The sequence below is a fragment of the Styela clava genome, chromosome 10 (genome assembly GCF_964204865.1).
Source record: "Styela clava chromosome 10, kaStyClav1.hap1.2, whole genome shotgun sequence".
NCBI classification, from domain to species: Eukaryota; Metazoa; Chordata; class Ascidiacea; order Stolidobranchia; family Styelidae; genus Styela; species Styela clava.
The window spans coordinates 20299356-20319377 of record NC_135259.1 but is presented as its reverse complement, the minus strand read 5'-3'; the positions used below and the strand labels follow the sequence as shown (position 1 = coordinate 20319377).

General features: G+C 35.3%; 1 protein-coding gene across 2 annotated transcripts in view; it reads right to left on the bottom strand.

Moving 5' to 3' along the window:
• Nucleotides 1–13940, bottom strand: part of LOC120343916 (adhesion G protein-coupled receptor L3-like) — a 45784-nt gene extending 31844 nt beyond the window's left edge. For both annotated transcript variants that reach the window (XM_039412990.2, XM_039413066.2), the window contains exons 1-3: nt 13801–13940; nt 3508–3602; nt 2185–2297 (exon numbers count right to left, since the gene is read on the bottom strand). In XM_039412990.2, the coding sequence (XP_039268924.2) occupies nt 2185–2297; nt 3508–3602; nt 13801–13867 (275 nt within the window). In that variant the 5' untranslated portion in view covers nt 13868–13940. The remainder of the gene's footprint in view (nt 1–2184; nt 2298–3507; nt 3603–13800) is intronic.
• Between the last annotated feature and the right edge of the window lie 6082 nt (nt 13941–20022).

Genomic DNA, 20022 nt, shown 5'->3' with positions numbered 1-20022 from the left:
TTTAACATCGAATATAAAAAAAATTGTTTGAAAAATGCAGCTATAAAAATAAGCACTATGGACTAGTATTTGAAGCATGAACTTTGATGGCATCGCTGGGTAAAATCGCAGAATTCTGGTCGTATCAAAAAGTAGCTCCTCGCATATCGTAACATAAAATAATTTGTACAAAGTTATGTTCTGAGAGAAATACTGTAAGAAGCATAGCATAAAAAATTGACTTATTTCACAAATATTTAAAATTGAGAGTTAGCACCTCTTATTGATAAAAAAAACGCTAGAACGCTCCACATTGATGGTGTCAATCAAATTCAAAACTTTCTACGACAATTAAAAAACAATTAGTTTCAATCAGTGTTCCTTAAAGTTAACTGCAGAACGCTTGCATACGCTAGGTTTTGTAGAAAAAAAACAGTTATCGGAACCGCTCACTAAAAAATAACTACAAAATTCCATTTTAATTTTCCTAATGTTTTCATCCCAAATTCTTAACCCAAACCAAGAGTGAGGTCATTTCCAATGTTTTGGTCAAAAAGATAGCGAACGTGCCTAATTGAATGTTTTGGGCTGGGAGATGCAGCTGCGTTGGTCATTTGTAATAATCAAAACATCAGAATACAAGTCCAACTTGGGGGTTTCTGTCAATGAGTAATTGCATCTTAAAATGGCGAACAAAATGAAAAAGGTAAGGGAATTGTATGTAACTATCTGCAAAGGCCACCTTTCTTTTCCTTAAGCCTTTGCACTAGTGAACCCGTTTAACGCAAGGATGCTTTACCAAGAATAAACATAATATTCAAGAGTCTTGCTGCACATTAACACAAATATTCTAGGATGGGATTGAATTCTTATTTGAAAAAGATTATTGACAGCAAATATTTGAAGAAATTTTTACGGTTTGAAAACTCTTAAAATTGCTATTTAGCTGGGCAAACCGTAAGCATATATTGCAAACACTTTATGTATATGTATTATCACATTGTATATTTGGTATATTTCAAATATACCGGTATATTAATCATACGGTACTGGTATCGAGACCCTTGCTGGCGTCCCCTTGCCTGGCCCGCAAATATCCTTCTGTTTCTATTTTGCCCCCGGTCAATCAACTTTGGAAACCACTAATATACAACAAGATTATTGTAACTAAAGTAAATATGATTGAAATATCCCTATAAATTCATTTTGAAATTTCGTTTTCTATTTTTTGAACATTTTTCAGAAAAAAGCAGAGATCTAACGCCATGCGTGAACTCGCATTTCTCCTTTTACCAACAAGTCAACCTCAAATTTTTGAGCTCACATAATATCTTCGAAATTCAAATATTTTAACAACACCTAAAGCACTTAATTGCGTGTTCAGGCGGTCGGTCTCTATCATGCGGAACATTGAGGGATTAGTTTAATCGTATTACAGATTCTTAACTACACGATAAGTTGTTTTAGGGTTTTGTTTTATTGCCCACAGTTCAGATAATTTTGAACTTTATGAGCGGGAGAAATTTAGTTATACGATGTTGAAGGTCTGACCCTTATGGAACGTAGAAGAAAGTATTTTTCTGTAATATGCATAGTAATTATGCTGCTGTATTTATGCACGCATTATACACTATAAAAACTGCACGAAAGCTATAGAGTGCGTATTACCAGCTAAGGAGGTGTTTCCCAACCTATGTGTCGCTACCCAAAATTGCGTCCTATAAAAATTTTCGTGGGTCGCCTATTTTTCAACAAAAACCTAAAAGTTATTGTTTCCCTTTTCTAGTAAATTTTATTGTTTATTTTATTTTATATTTGAATTGAAGTGTTACAAAATAGTAATTGTATATGTGAATAAATACAGCATATTTAATTATGAATGCCAACAGTCAAAACTCATTTTTGCATTTGTTCAAATTATTAGGTCTTCAGAAAAATCAAAAGTTCACGATTGTCGCATTTAAATTGGTGGCGAGCTCAGGACTAATCTTGGATCAGAACCCCAAATTTACCCAGAATGCAGAGTGTGGCGACTTAAAAAAAAGTCTGGTTCTCCCAAAACAAACTTGCTCACTAAAAACAAGTGGCTTACTGTCTAAAGCCAAGTTCGAAGCAAATATGGGAAACACATATATAATTATTTATCCCTGAAATTAGAGACAAAACTTCAAATACCCTCGAATAAGAGACAAATGATGTACTTACAGATTTTCTACTATTTCTTTAGCTTCGGGAAGAAAGCATTTTGTGTTCCTCATTTTCCCACTGGACGTAATACAAGTGTCTGTGTTCTGACGGCCATATTCTGCAGTGACAATCTGAATATATGAATAGGTATATGTTTTGTCATTGTGTATTTAAGTTTAATAAAGCAATTTAGGACCTCCTGAAGTATGCGCACCAAGATGGCGCACAACCTGAACTCAGGTTGTGTTCCAGGTTAGGGTTCAGGTTGTGCGACATCTTGGTGCGCATACCTCAGGAGAACCAAAATTTGAGTACTCCCGTAGTATGTGAAACAAGATGGCGGACACCGCAAAGTAGTATGTCTACTAGGTTAGGACTAATCAATCATCTCAGGTACAGAGTCACTTGGCAAATCCCCAAACTTATAAAAGAACTAAAATAAAGAAAATTGGAATAAAATTATGGCCTCACCCTAAAGCAGTAGGCAATTATAGGCGGCAATGTGTCAACTCCTCCACACTCGCTATATGTCTGTATTCATGATTCAGATAAAGTTTATAAAGTTTCAAAACGTTTCGAAAATGCAAAAGGAATCTATCGATACCATATATTGTTTTGGACCTCACAGATGTATTGAATGAACTAAAAATGCTTAACAATTACTGGTTAAAAACAATAAACTTGGTTAAGATATATCGAGAACTGACTTCATAACAAAATTGAAATTGCAAAGGGACTTTATGGACACCCTGTAATATGGAAGCTGCAGCCCCTCATAATATTTCTAATCGTTTCAAAGTGGTAAAATCTACGTGATAATGCACGTTACCACCGATGTACAACTCCAGACATAATTTTTGTTAAAACATATTTTTTCACAGCTAACAGTGACGCCATCTGTTATAACGGCTGTGGATTCACCACAAGACAAAACCTCAATCTATCCGAAGCTTTTAAAAATTTCACGCCACGATAAATCCAATTTATGTATGGTTTGTCGTTTATTCGAGTTGAAAAATATTTTGAAATTCTCAACGCGGACAATTTTGCTGACATTTCACACGTATACACAACTTGTGACATCATAAGAGCTTAGGCGGTTATCAAGGATAAGAGCGTTTATTGGCAATGACAAAAACTCAAAAAAATCGAAGTTGAAATTTTATAATAAAATTACTAGAATGACGTCACACACAAGTGGAAGTCGAACCAATGACGTAATACGTTTTTTACTGTGGTTACGTCAAGTATAAATAAACATGAAATCAGTGACGTCATCGAAATTATTCAAAATGTAATTTTGCAATCATAAAATCTGAAAATTTGGACCTTTGTTCCTACCTGTATGACGTCACTTCCGGGGCATCCGAGTGCTATTGGGTACAGGTCGCATCCAATTTCCGTTTTTATAGGAAAGTCATTCCCCCAGTCGAAAGCTAAAAATAAAGAATAAAATTATAGAAATACTATTCTCAAATAATTGTTTCACGATTTGGGTCACTTTAGCGATTTTCATAAATTTTCCATGGTAGTTTTCCACGGTTTTGGATTGTTTTTGAAAGTTTTTGCAGGATTTTTAGTGTTTTTTTGTTACAGGCGTCAGTGATATCAGCTGATAACGGCTGGCACTGAATATAATTAGCTTGGCCTATGAAACCAGACAATGTAGTCTCGTTACTTATGGAGCCATTTATCAAGTAACGTAATATAATAAGCAATAAAATTATCGTTCGAAACGTTCCCACGGCCTATAGGTTATTAATATTACATTAGTCATATTCGGTTAAATTTGTAACACTGAATTATGATTTTACTGATGTAGGCCGTGAGTGGAGCTGAGCAATTTCGAACACCTGACAATTACAAAAACAAATGCAATATTTTTCTCGAATTGAGAAGAATATCAAATAACTTTGTTTGAATGCGACTTTTTTTTATTGCAATGAACCAGCCTGAATTTTTAAAACGATTTTATTATAAGCTCTCCCTTAAAAGAAGACCTAGTCGATAGGACGAAATTTTTTTTTTGACCTATTCGATAGCAAAAAATCTCTCGTACGGTATGGTAATTTTTGAATATTCTTTGTTTTGTAGTTTTTATTTCAAATTAAAACGTGTTATTGAAAAGTAAATGACCGTCGGTTTTCATATTTTGTATATTTTATAATCTCCTAATTCTCTCCTTTTTAATCTTGCCTTCAATAATAAATAAAAATGGGCCTTCCTCCCCCCCCCCCCAAAAAAAAAAAATAAATAAAAATAAAAATAAGCCCTAGTGTTATTTTCCAGAAGGGAATTGAAATAAGACCGTTTTATTTTTTTGGGAAACACGGTAATATTCTGAAAACATAGAATCCATGACCCAACCGACCTCCATCACCGGTTCCTTTACAAAGCCCAAAGATAAAATTTGGTATGCCTTGTGAAAAATTCTCGTCTCTGTCGTGCAATTTTATTTTCCATTTTCATCAAATCAAAACTCATTATTACAAGCACTCGACCAGATACTTTCACTATGAGAATGCCAATTTAATGCTCGGTGATGTAAAATATTATTGAACTAAGAGGACAAAATGGATAAAGGATTGTTCATTTAAGATTAAATAAGTGTTCTCTTAAGTCTTATGGACACGCAGCAATTAAAACAATTGCTACTTGAATAACATCACAAACAAGTAAATTTGATTCAATGACGTCATCATGATTTTTTTCAATAATTTTTTTTCACTGTGATGACGTCGCTTAAAAATATATAAATGGAATGTGTGACGTCATCAAAAAAATTAAAGTGAAATTTCGCAATCATAAAAAGTGAAAATATTGCATATTAAATGTTATTATATTCTGACTACAGAGAAGTTTATTAGTAGGTATGCAAATTTAAAACGCAATAAATTTAGAATATCTACATTTCTACAAAAGAATTCTTTCATCCATTTCTGCCCACTACTGGTCAAGATACTAATAGGAATGAACGTAAATTATCTTCAAATTTAATACATAATTTCCTTTACATATTTATAAATGAAGCGGTGGTTTTTGAACCTTTGCAAGCCTTCGTCGACCCCATATGTTACTCTGGGAGCTTTCGTCGAACCCCAAAAGTTCGATTGAACCCAGGTTAGGAAATACTGATATAAAATATATCGTCAAATTCCTAATAATTTACTGAATACATTTCCTGCCGAGTGGAATATTAAAATTAAATTATAATTTCAAATTAAGGTCAGACGATTGACCCTATATATTACAAAGCTATGCGGGATGCTTTTGATATTCTAAAATTGGCATACGGAGAATTGATGAGAATTTAAAGATATGTATATGATATTTTAACGAGTGTTAGAAATAAATGAAAAACGGACCTCGTGAAGTATGCGCACCAAGATGGCGCACAACCTGAACTCTGTTGTGTAACAGGTTAGGGTTCATTCAGGTTATGCAACATCTTGGTGCGCATACTTCCGGAGTACCTAATAAACATTTGAAGAACCCGGACGAGAGTCAGGGTGAGAAAGCACTGGTAATAATAAGGTATTCCCATTTTTTTTTATAATTTGGCATTCGGGTCATAGCCAGGCAGTTTAAAAAAGGAAGGTCTTGAATTTCTAATTGCCAAGTTAGATCATGACATCTAGCGGGTTTTGACTCTCAACTTCCCCATGTTTATGTATGCTGCCGAAAAACAATTTAGTACATGTAACGCTCACTTTCATTTTAGTAATTGAAAACGCGAATTACAGAGAATTACAATAGAGCGAAATAACATCAATGATTATTTAAGCAATTTTTAAATACATACAATAACTACTTCACAGAAATGAATTTCAACAACGGAATGTCAAATCCCGAATGGAAATTGATTCAATAAATTTGGAGATTTCTTTGTTAATTCAAAATCCGGTCCTAAATCAGTAAATCACTCTTAAACGGTCGAACCATTATTTAAACCATTATTTTTGATGACTGTCTGGGCGCATGCTGGGCTTTTCAAAAACCGATTCCATTTGTCATCCAAAAATAGGTCAAACAAACAGAAGGCATTAGGAATATTTACTTAAAAGTGGGTAGAAATAACAAGACGAGCAAAAGTGTCTACAATTCAAAATTCGTATTTTGGGCATAAATCTAAAGCAATTTTTTTTAACAAATGATACGTCATTTGAAAGTGAACCAATTTACGTAGTTTTACGTGACTTGATGTACGAATTTACGCAATACCATATTAAGCTATACTTGGAATTAATCGTTTAGAAATCGCACAACAAAATAACATATTTACGATGTATAACAAGTCATATAATAAAATAATACCGTTTTGATTGCTATTACATTTCAATTGAAACGTTATAAAGAGCTCAAATATGTATAGTCAGATATGTCAAGTTCGTGCTTTCGAGAACAACTATCTGCCAACTAGTCCCAGACCTAAACTTGTAAACGGACGAGAAGACGTGGTTCGCCACATGATCAAGTCGTCTTATCGGCTTTTCTTTCCCCTTGGATAATTATGTCAACCCCATTCTGTAAATCTTATAAACTCCAGTATAAAGCGTTTCAATATACAAAAAATTGGTGTGTATAATATAGATAAATGCCCTTTTTCAAGTAGAAAAAAAGAAAAAAAAAACTCGGCCATGGAGGTTACGGCCATGTATGCGACAACAAAGAGAAAAAAATATTGCCTTGATCCATATAAACGGATAGAATCGCAAACGAAATAAAGCGATTTGATGACTGAGACCATAATTAGATGATATTGTCTGGTTCACAAAGCTTTAGACCGGGGGTGTGAAATCTTTAACACACGAGGGCAAGATACAAATAGCTAGATGAAGTCGCGGGCCTCATCTAGTCCGTAACAATTTCGTATTGGCAATGATTTCAATAGCCAAATTGAATTCACGTTAGCGCTAATACCTCAAGCCTATTCAAGCAATTTTTAGAAATGAATTCGCACGACAAAATAACATATTTACGATGTATAACTAGCCATAACGCTTTAAACGCTATAAATATAGTACATTCAAATATAAACGTTATTATGAGCCGAAATAGATATACAAATACGGGATGTATACTTGACGATTGGGAGTAAATACAAGCATATGACAAAATAATTACAGAAATACATTTGAGTTAGAGCGTAGCAATACTTTCAAATAACATTAGACAATCTCTTCGGTAACAATTCCGAATTGAAAATGAAATTAATAGCCAAACTGAATTCACGTAAGCGCTAATACCTGAAGCATATTCTCCTAATATTTTGAAATAAAATCGCATAACAAAATAACATATTTACGATGTATACCGAGTCATATAAGCAAATAATAACGCTTTATTGGCTGTGACTCATTTTATGCTCGAATTAAACTGTAATTGATCAAAAATGTATACGTGGTCATCCTTGATCCATTGGTCGCAACGGTCATTAAGATACAAACAGTGAAAACCCGTGAAAACCACCAAAAACCTTTCAAGACGTTTAAAAACAGTGAAACTGTGGTTCAGCTGCGGCCCATGTGTAGTACGAATGAGACGAAAATAAATCGTATGGGAAAATTTGTTTGTCTAGAAAAGGTTATTATACAAATATTTAATTAAGTCGGAAAATGTCCTTTTATGGTTTTGGATAATTGACGACAGTACATAAGACCTAATTACATATTGGTATTAATCTCTCTCTATTTATAAAAGGTTTATTTCACGAACTGATATCTGACTAATGTGAGGAGATATTCTTATTAGTAGAGGGGTATTCCTATGACCAAAACTGGGGTGGGTTTCGAAATTGAAGATTGGGGCTGGCCACAAATTAAATCAACCAATCAACAGTTACGCCAGTGATTTCTCTACACCCCCTCTATAGGGCGTGAACAGTCCCCTAAAATTTTTAACACCCACCCATATTTGAGATATGACGCCACAATTAATAAAAATCTCAGAGATAATAGGAATTTATTTGAATATTCAGAAAATAGCGGCTTATATGCCGGTGCAGATGATCAATAAAATACAATCTCCTTTTTACCTTGTCCCCTAAAATGAAAAGCTGGGGAACATACTGGGTTACATCAACCACCCTACGACAAACAGGAATCCAGTACTCCTCTTAAATCGAAGGTGTGAAGCCAACATCGGATACTCAGAGGTAGATGTTTCACGTTAGCAGCAACTCGCAAAACCGCTATCAAAAATGTTACGAGGGCAGAGCAATGAAACAATTTTCCTGGTGTCAAAGGTCGAGAAAACATCCATCATTTCGTTTTATTTTTTATATACAAAGAAGGTTGCTTAAAGCAGGGATTCTCAAACTGGGGTCGCGAGCCCGCTTGGCGGGGGGAATCAGTGAATCTCATGGACATCAAAGAGTACACCAATTTCACACTATAGTACTATATCTATATATTTTGATTCGAAACACAATTATCGGATCTGGTGCAACATTCCTTCAGGCCGTGACAGGTATGGGAATTTCTGACTGATCCTTAATTTTAGATGGAAGGACTTAAATGCATGCATAATTACTAAATACCGCGTTGACTGAAAACACGATATAGAGTGCCAAAATGTTTTGGCATATTCGACAAATTTAGTGGCGCGACGGAAACGTGCAGTATTGCTAATCAACAAGCTTCAAGCTAAATGAGTTGAGTCTCGTTGACGAAAATCTGGAAATTACAAAAAGTCGACGAAAAAAGCACAGACTATACAAAATACCGTAAGTTTATCATGAAAGAAGCTTTACCATATCATATATTATCACACGCGGGAATATACATATGCAAGAGGATTGCTTGATTCCTCTCCGCCCTAGTGGTTCACGTAACCGCTGGTCGGTTACAACTTCCTCCATCATCAAGGCCATGCTTCCGTAAACAAAGACAAACTAATCCCATTCCGGACATGGACTGGTAAACCAGCGAGATTATGCAAGCACATCGGTTCTCGAGGTCGAGAAAAAAATTTGCCCGTGCCAAATGGGTCGTGATCGAAAAAGTTTTTTAGGAAAACTGCCATATTCCATATATAGCGTTAACGTTTTTACGTATTTTGTTAACATCAGCTTTGACAGAAGTTAGAATTTTAAACTTGATGGGAAAAATTTGAGTGTTGACAAGGATGCACTAAATGCCTTGGCGGGCCGGATTGTGGCCCGCGGGACGCCTGTTGCACACCCCTGCACTACCTTATCCATACATTAGGCGCACCGGCCTATAGATCGCACGAGAAATTATTTAATTATTTAAAGTGCGCCTTATGGACCGTATATGTAACATGTAACACGCGTGATTTAAAAAAACAATGCTTATCAGTGAATTGCAGTAGTTTATTTCAATCATTTATTGACAATAGTGACAGACTCATATATGTCCGTGTTGACAGTTAGCCGGCGTCGATGTCAAGGATTAGGAGCCGCAGCGTCTTGAATATTTTATTATAATGATTACAATTATTTCAAGAGTCTTGCTGCACACCAACACGAACATCCTTTTGATCACGTTTCGTCTGAAAAAAGTCTCGACAATTATTTTCCGCGCAAACGACATTACCCTTTTAAATAACTATATTCTTTTCATATCCTGTACATTTTTCGTGAAAACGGTTCTTGCGAAAAAAGGTTCACCGACTTCTAATCGTGCGGTTTGAATACCCCATGCTTCAAAATCGTTTTCGCGCCAATGATCTTCTCGTCAAAGGGCTTAACTAATTAAAGTTATTAAGTACTCAACTCTTCGAATCGTCCCCTCAATATTTGTTGCACAAAACGCTGCTTTGAATATCTATACGAATTAAAAGCGCTATTCTCAGAATATATTTTTGTGCAAACAGTTTTAGCGCTAACGGCCACCACCATTAGTCCACCACCATTGTCCTTATGCGCCCTCCATTCTTCGACGTTCTCACAAAAAACTTTTCGCGAAAACGTTCAATCTTTGGATTTTTATACGCTTCAAATAGTTTTCCCGCAAAAATTTTTGCGTTTAACAGATGTCACCACTTTCATAGCGTGGACGCGCTAAGTACTCAATTCGTGGAATCGTTCCCCAAAAAATTTTCTATTTAATTAGCTGTCCAGTACGCTTCATCGTGTCATTTTCATCTAACGACAATTTTGTGCCAAAATTATGAATATTTCAGCACTTACTGTCTGGGCAGATGTAAGTGAGCTAAAAATAACAGTTGCAGACATCTGAGCTATTTTAAATGACAGTTCTGAAACCGAATTTAATTTTTCTTTAAATAGACCCTAAATAGCATGTTTATATATAATTATATGAGGCACAATGAAATGTACTATGCTCATTTTAAACCATTTGACGGATGGTTTATTTTTCCTTCAACATGTATCAGTTTGAATATTAATAGGAGCAAAATACTATTACATAAATCCACGTTTTTCAATCGGGGGGGGGGGGGGGGGGATTGGGGATTTTGTAGATATTGGGGAGGAATTTTGCTTTGTATTTGCTGTACTAATATTCTTTGTTTATTTATTATTATTACTATAATATTCATCCAGGAACATACAATAAACGGCGCTCCAGAAGTATGTGTACCAATATTGAGGGAACTAATTTTGTTCGTCCACTTGTTCCGGTGGATAAGATAGGATTTACATATTTATCCCGGGGGAGAGGAAAGCCGATAATATAGCTTAATCATATGGCGAACCACGCTTTTCGTCCAGCTACCAACCCATGCGAGTATGGAATCAGTTAGCCAGTAGTTTGTTTTCGGAAGCATGGACTTGCCAGCGGTTACGTGAACCACCCAACGGCGGCGAAGAAACCAGCAATACTCTCGCACATGACCATTCCCGCATGGGATTTGAACCTGCGAACCACGCAGAGAAATCAGAGGTGCGGTGGCGAGCATATTCCTCACCCTTAGCACGATGAGCCACACCGCGGCGCGGTGCCCGCCATCTTGGTTCACATACTTCGGGAGTACCAAGAAATGGACTATCGACTCTACAGTTTCAGTAGCTCTTGGCAATTCAGTGGCCATCAATGCTCAGAGATTCGTCTCATCCCAACTTTAAAAAAAATTTATCTCAAATAAAGACTACTAAAGCACGGAAAGATAAAATAAAATTTTCTTAACCGTCCCTCGGGGAAAAAAAAACCGATACAACAGATTAAGCATATGTTACGGGAACCCCTGGCCTAGTTATACATATGGATTAAGTAGAAAAGGTCGCTGACTGGTTTTAAACGATCAATCTCGTATCTGTAACATATCAAATCTTGATATTATTCTGTAAATGCTCCAATAATTCTTGATATCGTATCATAGATATGAATTAAATATAAGGGTCGTTGCTATTTTAAAACGTTAAAAACCGTATCTATATACGGATGTCAGGTCAATACCCGAATCAGTTACTAAAATTTTCAATCGCCAAGTTAGGCTGTAACAGCTAGCGGACATGGCAGGAGGTCGGAAAACGTAGGTTTCCATGCTTCTTAAGGGTCTACAAGACGTTTCAAGTTACGAAATATTGCTATGTATTGTAGAAGGAAATTCTGTTTCACCTTCCCAAAGAGAGTTCACCCGGAAGAAGTGCTTCAAATGTCAGAATTGCATTTTAGAAATTCACCGTGAATAAAAAAAATGGACTGAATCTCAACCTGTGGGTGAACAAGATGGCGGTGATTCGAATTTCCGTCTGAACGATTCGAATAATTTACTATTCGATTCGATTCAAATGTACGAAACGCCCAGCCCTAATAGTAGATCGCTACACGATTGCTTTTACATCACCGTTCGACGTGAAAGTGTAATAAACACTATTCCAAATTGATTCTGTGAGAGGAATATAAAGGTATATTGTGCTCGTAGTTTGAACACGAAACGCTAACGTGGGCGCTCCACGACTCTTAAGAACGAAGACAACACGATTTTAACCGCGTTACTACAATATGCAATTATCAATATGTGATACTATCATTCATTGAAACTTAACATTTTCAAAGCAATTCACTAAGTGATCACTGAATAAAACTGCATGGAATGAAAATAACATATTATTCTATCTAATTCTGGACTAAAACCTTAAAAGATTATCAAATCAATACCATAAGCCTATCATACAGATAATAGTATTTGAAGCCAGATATGCTAAAATATACATGTGATTCGGTTAGAAAATAAGTCAGACACATAAAGAGGATTTGAATTAGTCCTTAATCTCAAATGTTCAAATAGATATTAGTCTAAGTGGAAAAATGTATTTGACAAATTCTTACTTAATTAGATTACGTGATAAAACTTGCATTCTAAGTACATTGTTGTTCTGATAAGGCACCGTACAGACTGCAAATGAGGCTCTGTAAAACCAGCAACGGAGTCATGAAGATGTACTATATTTCAAAGAATGAATGTAGCAAGTATGTAACTTTTTTTCGGTTCCATTACATTTGAACCCACGTACATTTGAACCCATGACAATTGCACCTGTATGCTATTGCACCTATGGAATTTTTTTTGTTTTTCGGATAGTTGAACCCATACTAACCCTAACCCATGGGTTTTAGCACCCGCATATAGATTAAACCTGTGGATATACACATGGGTTCAAATGTACGTGGGTTCAAATGTACGGTCAACCTTTTTTTCCAATATCGTACATAGCAATTTTTTGTAGATTAAAACGAGTTTTCAACCCGGTTCCGATAGGCGTTACGGTGTAACTTGGCAATAGGAAATTTCTACACACCGACCCCCAATGCGATGATTAAAATGCTAAAAGCTACTGAAAAAAATATATAATTACGGTGCCGTATTACTCGTCTACATTCAAAGAATGAATGTAGCCAAGATGTTGCTTATTTTAAGTGTATAAAAAGCAAATATTTTCCTATATCATACATAGCATTTTTTGTAGCCTTAAAAGAGTTTTCGAACCGGATCCGCTAGGTGTTACGGTATAACTTGACAATAGGAAATTTCCACACCCCAACCCCGATTCGATGATTGAAATGCTAAAGGATACTGAAAAAAATATATAATTATGGTGTCGTATTACCCGTATACAAGCCCCGATTAACGCAAAAGTCAAAAATTACCATTTTCAAATTTTTTTAATCGAGTAGCGGACAAAGATAAACTTTAATATTAATGACTAATCCACTGATCTCATTACACGATAAATCTGTTCAAGTGAGATCTCGGGCAAATTTGAGATAATTCTAATTAAAAGGTTTTCTTTCCTAATCCTTTGTCTTATACCAAGAAATGACTTACAAAAGTGATGACGTAGTGTTAGAACAGTGGTTCCCAACGTCTTTTTATGCGACACATCTTTTGTAGAAACTAATTTTGTAAAATCTCACGGTCACGGATATACACACATACACACATATATATATATACATATTAATGCCATTTTTCGACATAATTATTTGTTTGCCATAAGCGAATTTTTGTCATTGTGGCAAGCAAAATAGATGCAAAAGCACGCGCGAACATTTTATTAGGTCATTATTCAAAACGACTTGCACAAACGACACCCCGCCCAACCCTACCGCAAAATTTTGGGCCGGCTAGGCTCTTGAGCGGTTGCTGCCGCGAACAGTTTGTTCTGAGTAAACACCGTCGCATAAAATTATATACATATATACTCACATTTGACGTGGGCCCAACATATTCCCAATATAATCAGTTGTAAAATCCATTTTGTATTCCTTTTCATTCTGTATGTCACGTGATCACAATTATCATTTATTAATTTTCTTCATCAATCTCAGATCATTTATTATTTATCTATTTCCTGGAAATGTAAATTAGTAAATGATGCTAAATTGAACTAGGTCAGGTGTTGGGATAGGCTCTTTGCCCAATCAATCGCCATCCTCTGTTTATGAATACTGAACTGCCATTCAATCAGTAAGTTATGAATAGGAATAAATATATGGCCCCAATCGCCATTTGTCTGTTGCGCGGCCATATTGACACCGAAGATGTGTTCAGCCAATACAACATTTACATAAACACGTACATAAATCAAAACCTTATTTAGTTTAAAAATTCAAAATCTGTGTAGCGTGTCTGACAGCATTTATTACCCTAATTCACAATAAATGCGTTTACTATCGTTGGTGGCCATTCAAAAATGTAATTTTCGATTTTATGAAGTCGTCTTGTCGGCTTTCTACCACGTATAAATCATGAAAATCATATATTTACACTGTTACGTCGACCTTTTGCAAAGTAAACAGCGCGTAAACAAAAGAGTAATTTTGCGGCTAATGTAACTCTTTTTCCTAAACACGCACTCATACAGCAAAACATATCAATACGCACAACACAATAGGCGGTCCAGAAGTGTGTGTACCAATATGGAGGTAACTAATTTTGTTCGCCTACTTTACATCAAGTTTTGTAAAGGGACTGAGCATATGAGCAATGGGTACATTCACTTCGCAAACACAGACAGTCCCCGAACTCGTAATAGGACTAAAATGAGGATAATCGGAATAAAATTATGGCCTAACCCTAACCTGGTACACATACTACGGGAGTACCGAATATTCAATACAAGACTTTTAAGTTCTTTAAAACAGTCATCTTTAATCTTGCTAAGGCCTTTTTTGCGTAATACGCACGCATAGGTATACCAGCGACTCACGCAGAAAGAACCACAGCACAGAGCACAGAGTAAAAACAGGTAGTAACACTCGCGAAACCTCAAACTGAATGATCCGTGTCTGAAGCAAACTTATTCCTAAAGGTAAGGGGTCGTACTGTTAGTAATGGATAATACACAGTACATATATGCCAAGTATGGTCCTACGATATTTTATTGGTAATATACATGGTCCGAGGATGTATTTTACAAATGTAATAATCACCTTCAATTATCAACAAGTTGTCTGTTTGTTTACGTCTGAAAACTTCCTGATGACAATCTTCCGCGTTACACATAGGTTCAAAGTTTAAAATAGGTTCATATGAAATCCATCTATAACACGTGCTATACAATACACAAAATCCTAGTATATAAATGTCGCTGTTAGTGCGACTATAACTTTGCTTAAAGATGAGTCAACTTTACTTCTGAGTGAGTGGTCATAACCATGGTCGGAGATGAGTAAATCTTGCTTGTAGTAAACATCCCAAGGACACGCTGATAACTTCTGATCAGAATATCCTAAAAACTACATCCTCGGCGAAGTATTGTTTGCCACAAATACCTTCTCGACCTCAGAAAATTATCTTAAAAAAATCAACAGAAAATCCATCTCAACACATTTGAGTATTCTACCTCGAAGCGGTGTATTTTCCTACATATAGGTACACCCCACATTAGCACGTTTAACATGTAACCGTCGTACGCCAAGTCCCGAAGGATATGTCGCTTTATTACCACCGAATTTTCTTTTTAAATGACGTCACTTTATGCAAGAATGAGCACAAAAATCAATAAAGACATCCTAAATATGAAAAGCACATAATTATCGTTGACCGTTCGCGCGCTGTTACTTACGAAACCTAATTTGGAAGATCGACGATCAAGAGTTACTTCGGACCTCGCATGCGACTAATGAATATTTCATAATAATACGACGAGAGCGGAAAGCTGATTAGACGATTTCAGCATATTATGTTTTCGTTTGGTTAGCAAATAAGGAATGACATATATTCGAATATTTTCTGTGAAAATTTTTCAACGGTAATTCAATTTGCCATGAACTTGAATCTGAGTTCCCTCTGAATTGTGGCTATTACTCGTCCTAGTTTACCATGGTGTAATTTCGGAACTGACAACTTCGGACCAAAATGAGTCAGACTTTCTATGATCTCGGACCAAAACTTAGCATTTTCTTCAGTAAAGACAGACTACACGACTCAACTATGCCGCCTGACTAATGGAACTTTACATTATTTCTGATACGATGCTCGCCTAGGACTATAACATATGCTGAATGAATGGTTCCATTACATTTGAACCCACGTACATTTGAACCCATACTAACCCTAACCCATGGGTTCAAATGTACGGTCACCTAAATGAATATTTTACTTCAAAATTTCCGGACAAATAATGTCGAGTGGTGAGCCACGCAATCGAACTTAATCGATTACGTGTGTAAATCTTCTGCTAACTTCCAATATTACAGGCAGCATAATACTTCGAAAATAAATAATTCAAGCGTAAAAATTAACCTTATTGCTTATACCGACTTCCTCCGTCTATTCATATACGCTATAAGGGAAGGATATTAGTTCTTTTGTTTTTTCTGTCCCACAAAACAGAACAATGGCTCAGTCAGTCAGTAGTTCATTTTTCACCAAATTGAAAATGCATTTACAATGAGCTTAAGCTTAAAAAAAGTTGAAAATGACATTTCACGGTGAAACGTGACGCGAATAAAACAAAGTTGGTTACCGAGCAGCGACACCTGTGATAAGAGTCTAACTTTGATACAAATTTAATAGAAATAAGACGAACAATATATAAATTGATACACCAAGTATTAAAGTCCTAAAACCAAATTTGTTACAGAAAAGAGACTCAAGGCACCGCCAAGTACGGGAGGGGTAACCATAGGCAACGAACAGCATAGCAACGACCATAGCTGATTACAAAACGATCCACCAACAGATATGCGAGTGATTTAGTTTAGTTTAATTTTATTCTTAGTGATTCAAGTGTCTTGCTGCTCACTAGCACACATGTATTATATGTAACGTTCGGTCTGACAGAGGTTAACCTATTTTAGACTGGTATATTTCAACTGACAAAGATAATAACATTTATTATAAGTTATGTTTTGTTTTGTCTGAACTATGAAGGTGCATGTGGAATAGGAGTCGTATTTTAAAATATTCCGAAATCAGAATTTCTGGATTTTCACGGTGATAAAATAAGTCAAAATTTTCTTGATTAATCAAATTAACAATTAGCGTTCTCAACAGTCTTAACACTATAGTGAATTTTCCTCACTCCTCAACGCTCGTCTGAAGAAGTTAGACTATGATCTAACTAAAGTTCACAAAAATACTTGCTATTACGTAGTAGGAGATTATGATATTTTAATTTTTTTGCGGGTTTATCGTCCCGCTTTTCTTTGTTTAAATAGCAAAACGAACTCTCTATGACCAAACGTAATATAAACTGAGTCAACGAACAAATCAAAAAAAAACAACGATGAGGCAATTCCACGATGCCCTATATAGTTGTTACAAAAATACATTTGCGTTAGCGTGCAGTAAGACTCTTGAATTAAATAGAATAATCATTTTCCCTCTTGCTACAGCATCCTTGCGTATTACGCATACGGATCCACCTGCGCAAAGGCATAGAGCAAGGAAAGGTGATTAGTTTTACGTAACCCCAACAGTTAGCCCTATTTATTTTTTTGATTATCACCAACACAGTTTCAGTGCAAAAGCATTATATAGTAATACTATGGGCTTTGCAAGTTCATTAATTAACAGAAGTTATATTAGCTCTTTGCCCGCGCGAATACTGTTATCGCGCGGCAGCGCGTTACAAAAAATACGGCGAATTTTAGAATGATTACCGAAGTGTTTTCCGTGAGATATTTTCACTTCTCAAAATTGTTTAATTTAAGCTTGACTTAGAAAACAATTCAATGCAAATCAAAAGTGACTTGATGTCCTGTAAAAAATGACAACTGTAAAATTACACACCTAAAGTTTGAACTCGACGCAATAGTGCACTAGCCAACTGAACTACTTAAAATTACAGTTCACTTAAACTCACTCCCAGGAGCTCCACATTTCATTGTCGCTGGTGGATATGTAGGCATATAACACAAAGATGTTGCAGCAAGAATAAAAATATCTGTACTAAGTGATTCAAGAGTCTTGCTGCACACTAACACAAATATACTTCTGTAACGTTTCGCCTGACCAAAGTCGGACCTCCTCAGACCAAAGCTATCAGAAATATATCTGACCTAGTGTACATTAGTTTAATCACTCACACATACAAAATGGTAATAGTGTTCAAATTTTATAAACCGCAAAAAAACACAATGCCACTGGTGTATTGAAAAAAATAAAAATCCTGAATAAATACTGATTCGAATAAAACAAACCTGGCTAAAATTTATTCGCTTCTTGCTTCGATTTTTTGCATTATTCAAACACATTTTTCACAAGTTTAAATAGTAAAAATAAAAAGTAATATATAAAACCATACAATCACTAGAATATCGTTCATCAGTAGCTTTTTAATTTTTTTAAATCTGGCATGTATTGCTATAAAAACGCGTGGTACCAAACACAAACACAAAATTGAAATTGAAAATGCAAAAAGACTTGTATATAATTTGCTTCTTGTTTTACAATGTAAACGCGACAACTCACTTACTATTCGGGCTACAAGTTCTGCTAACTAATCGCATTGTAACCCTTCTCTAAACAATTAAAAACAAATAAAATCACCGCTGGTGACCTGTATCGATGAGTTGATGGCGCCGAGAAGGCAAGGAGTCTGACTTTTCCTAATCGTATTTTAAATATTTATCACCGCTGGACATTATTGGGTCGGCTTAAGATTTATAAGGGTCGCTCATAAATTATACAAAATTTTAGGAATAAGTAAATGGTTTTGTGAAAAAGATTTTTTGCCATGCTTTCAAAAAAACTAGGGCTGTCGTTTGTAAAGTTAGTAATAGGGAAAATATGCACAAGCTGCAAACTAAATTTTTAAATTTTTTTTCACCGGGAAAAGGTGAACAGTTTTGCTATAAATAAAAATTTGCCAAGCTTTCTAAAAAAGGTGGGCTGTTGTTCATGGACCTGGTAATATCAAAAATATACACAAAGTGCAAACTTAATGATAGAACTAATAAAAAGAAAGGTAAACAGCCAAAAAAATATTATATATAAAATATTAAAAAAATACGACTATTTTAAAGAATTAGATATAGTAAAAATATGCCCGAATTGGAAGCTAGAGCTCGCATGAAAAGGTGAAGTTTTGCCAAAATAATTTTTTGCTACGTTTTCTAGCAAAGCCGTCGTTTATGAAGTTATCAATAACGGAATACGCGCGAATTGCAAGCTAAATTTTAGAACTCACAAGGAAAAGGCGAACAGTTTTGGCCAAACTATTTGTTGCCTCGCTTTCTAGGAAAGGGTTGTCGTTTTTGGACTTGGTAATAGTGAAAGTATAAACATATTGCGAGCTAAATTTTAGAATTCACCGGGAAAATTGTAAACAGTTTTAATAAAATCGAGATTTCAAACTATATGCTAAAATAGGTGGCTACCGAATTGTTTATAGTGAACTATTGTACTTTGCACAAGGTAAGGAAAATCTTCAGAGTATAAGAATAATGGGTTCTATTTTCTGCGTATGCTCAGCAGTATTTTTTCAATTTTTTTTTTTTTTTTTGAATTTGTGTATGTATACTTTGTATTTTCAGTATAGTGAAGAAATAAATTGCTGATTACTGATTACTATTATGACATATTTGATCGTGACATAATGACACTACCTTAATCTCTTCAGTGGTAAAGAAACAGAATATCTGTGTTGCCAGATATCCATATTTTTGTAAATCCAAGGTAACATTTATGTACTCGATACAAGGGCACCGAATGAAATAAAAGGCAATGTATATATTTAGGTTTCATTACATTTGAACCCACGACAATTGCCCATATGGAATTTTTTTTTTCTTAAATTTAAACCAATAATAACCCTAACCCATAGATTTTAACACCCGCATATAGATTGAACCCGCGGATATACGGGTGCAAATGTATGGGTTCAAATGTACGTGGGTTCAAATGTACTGTCACCATATATTTACAACTATAATATCAAATACACAGATGTATAGTAAAACATGCTGTTAGGAAAAAAAT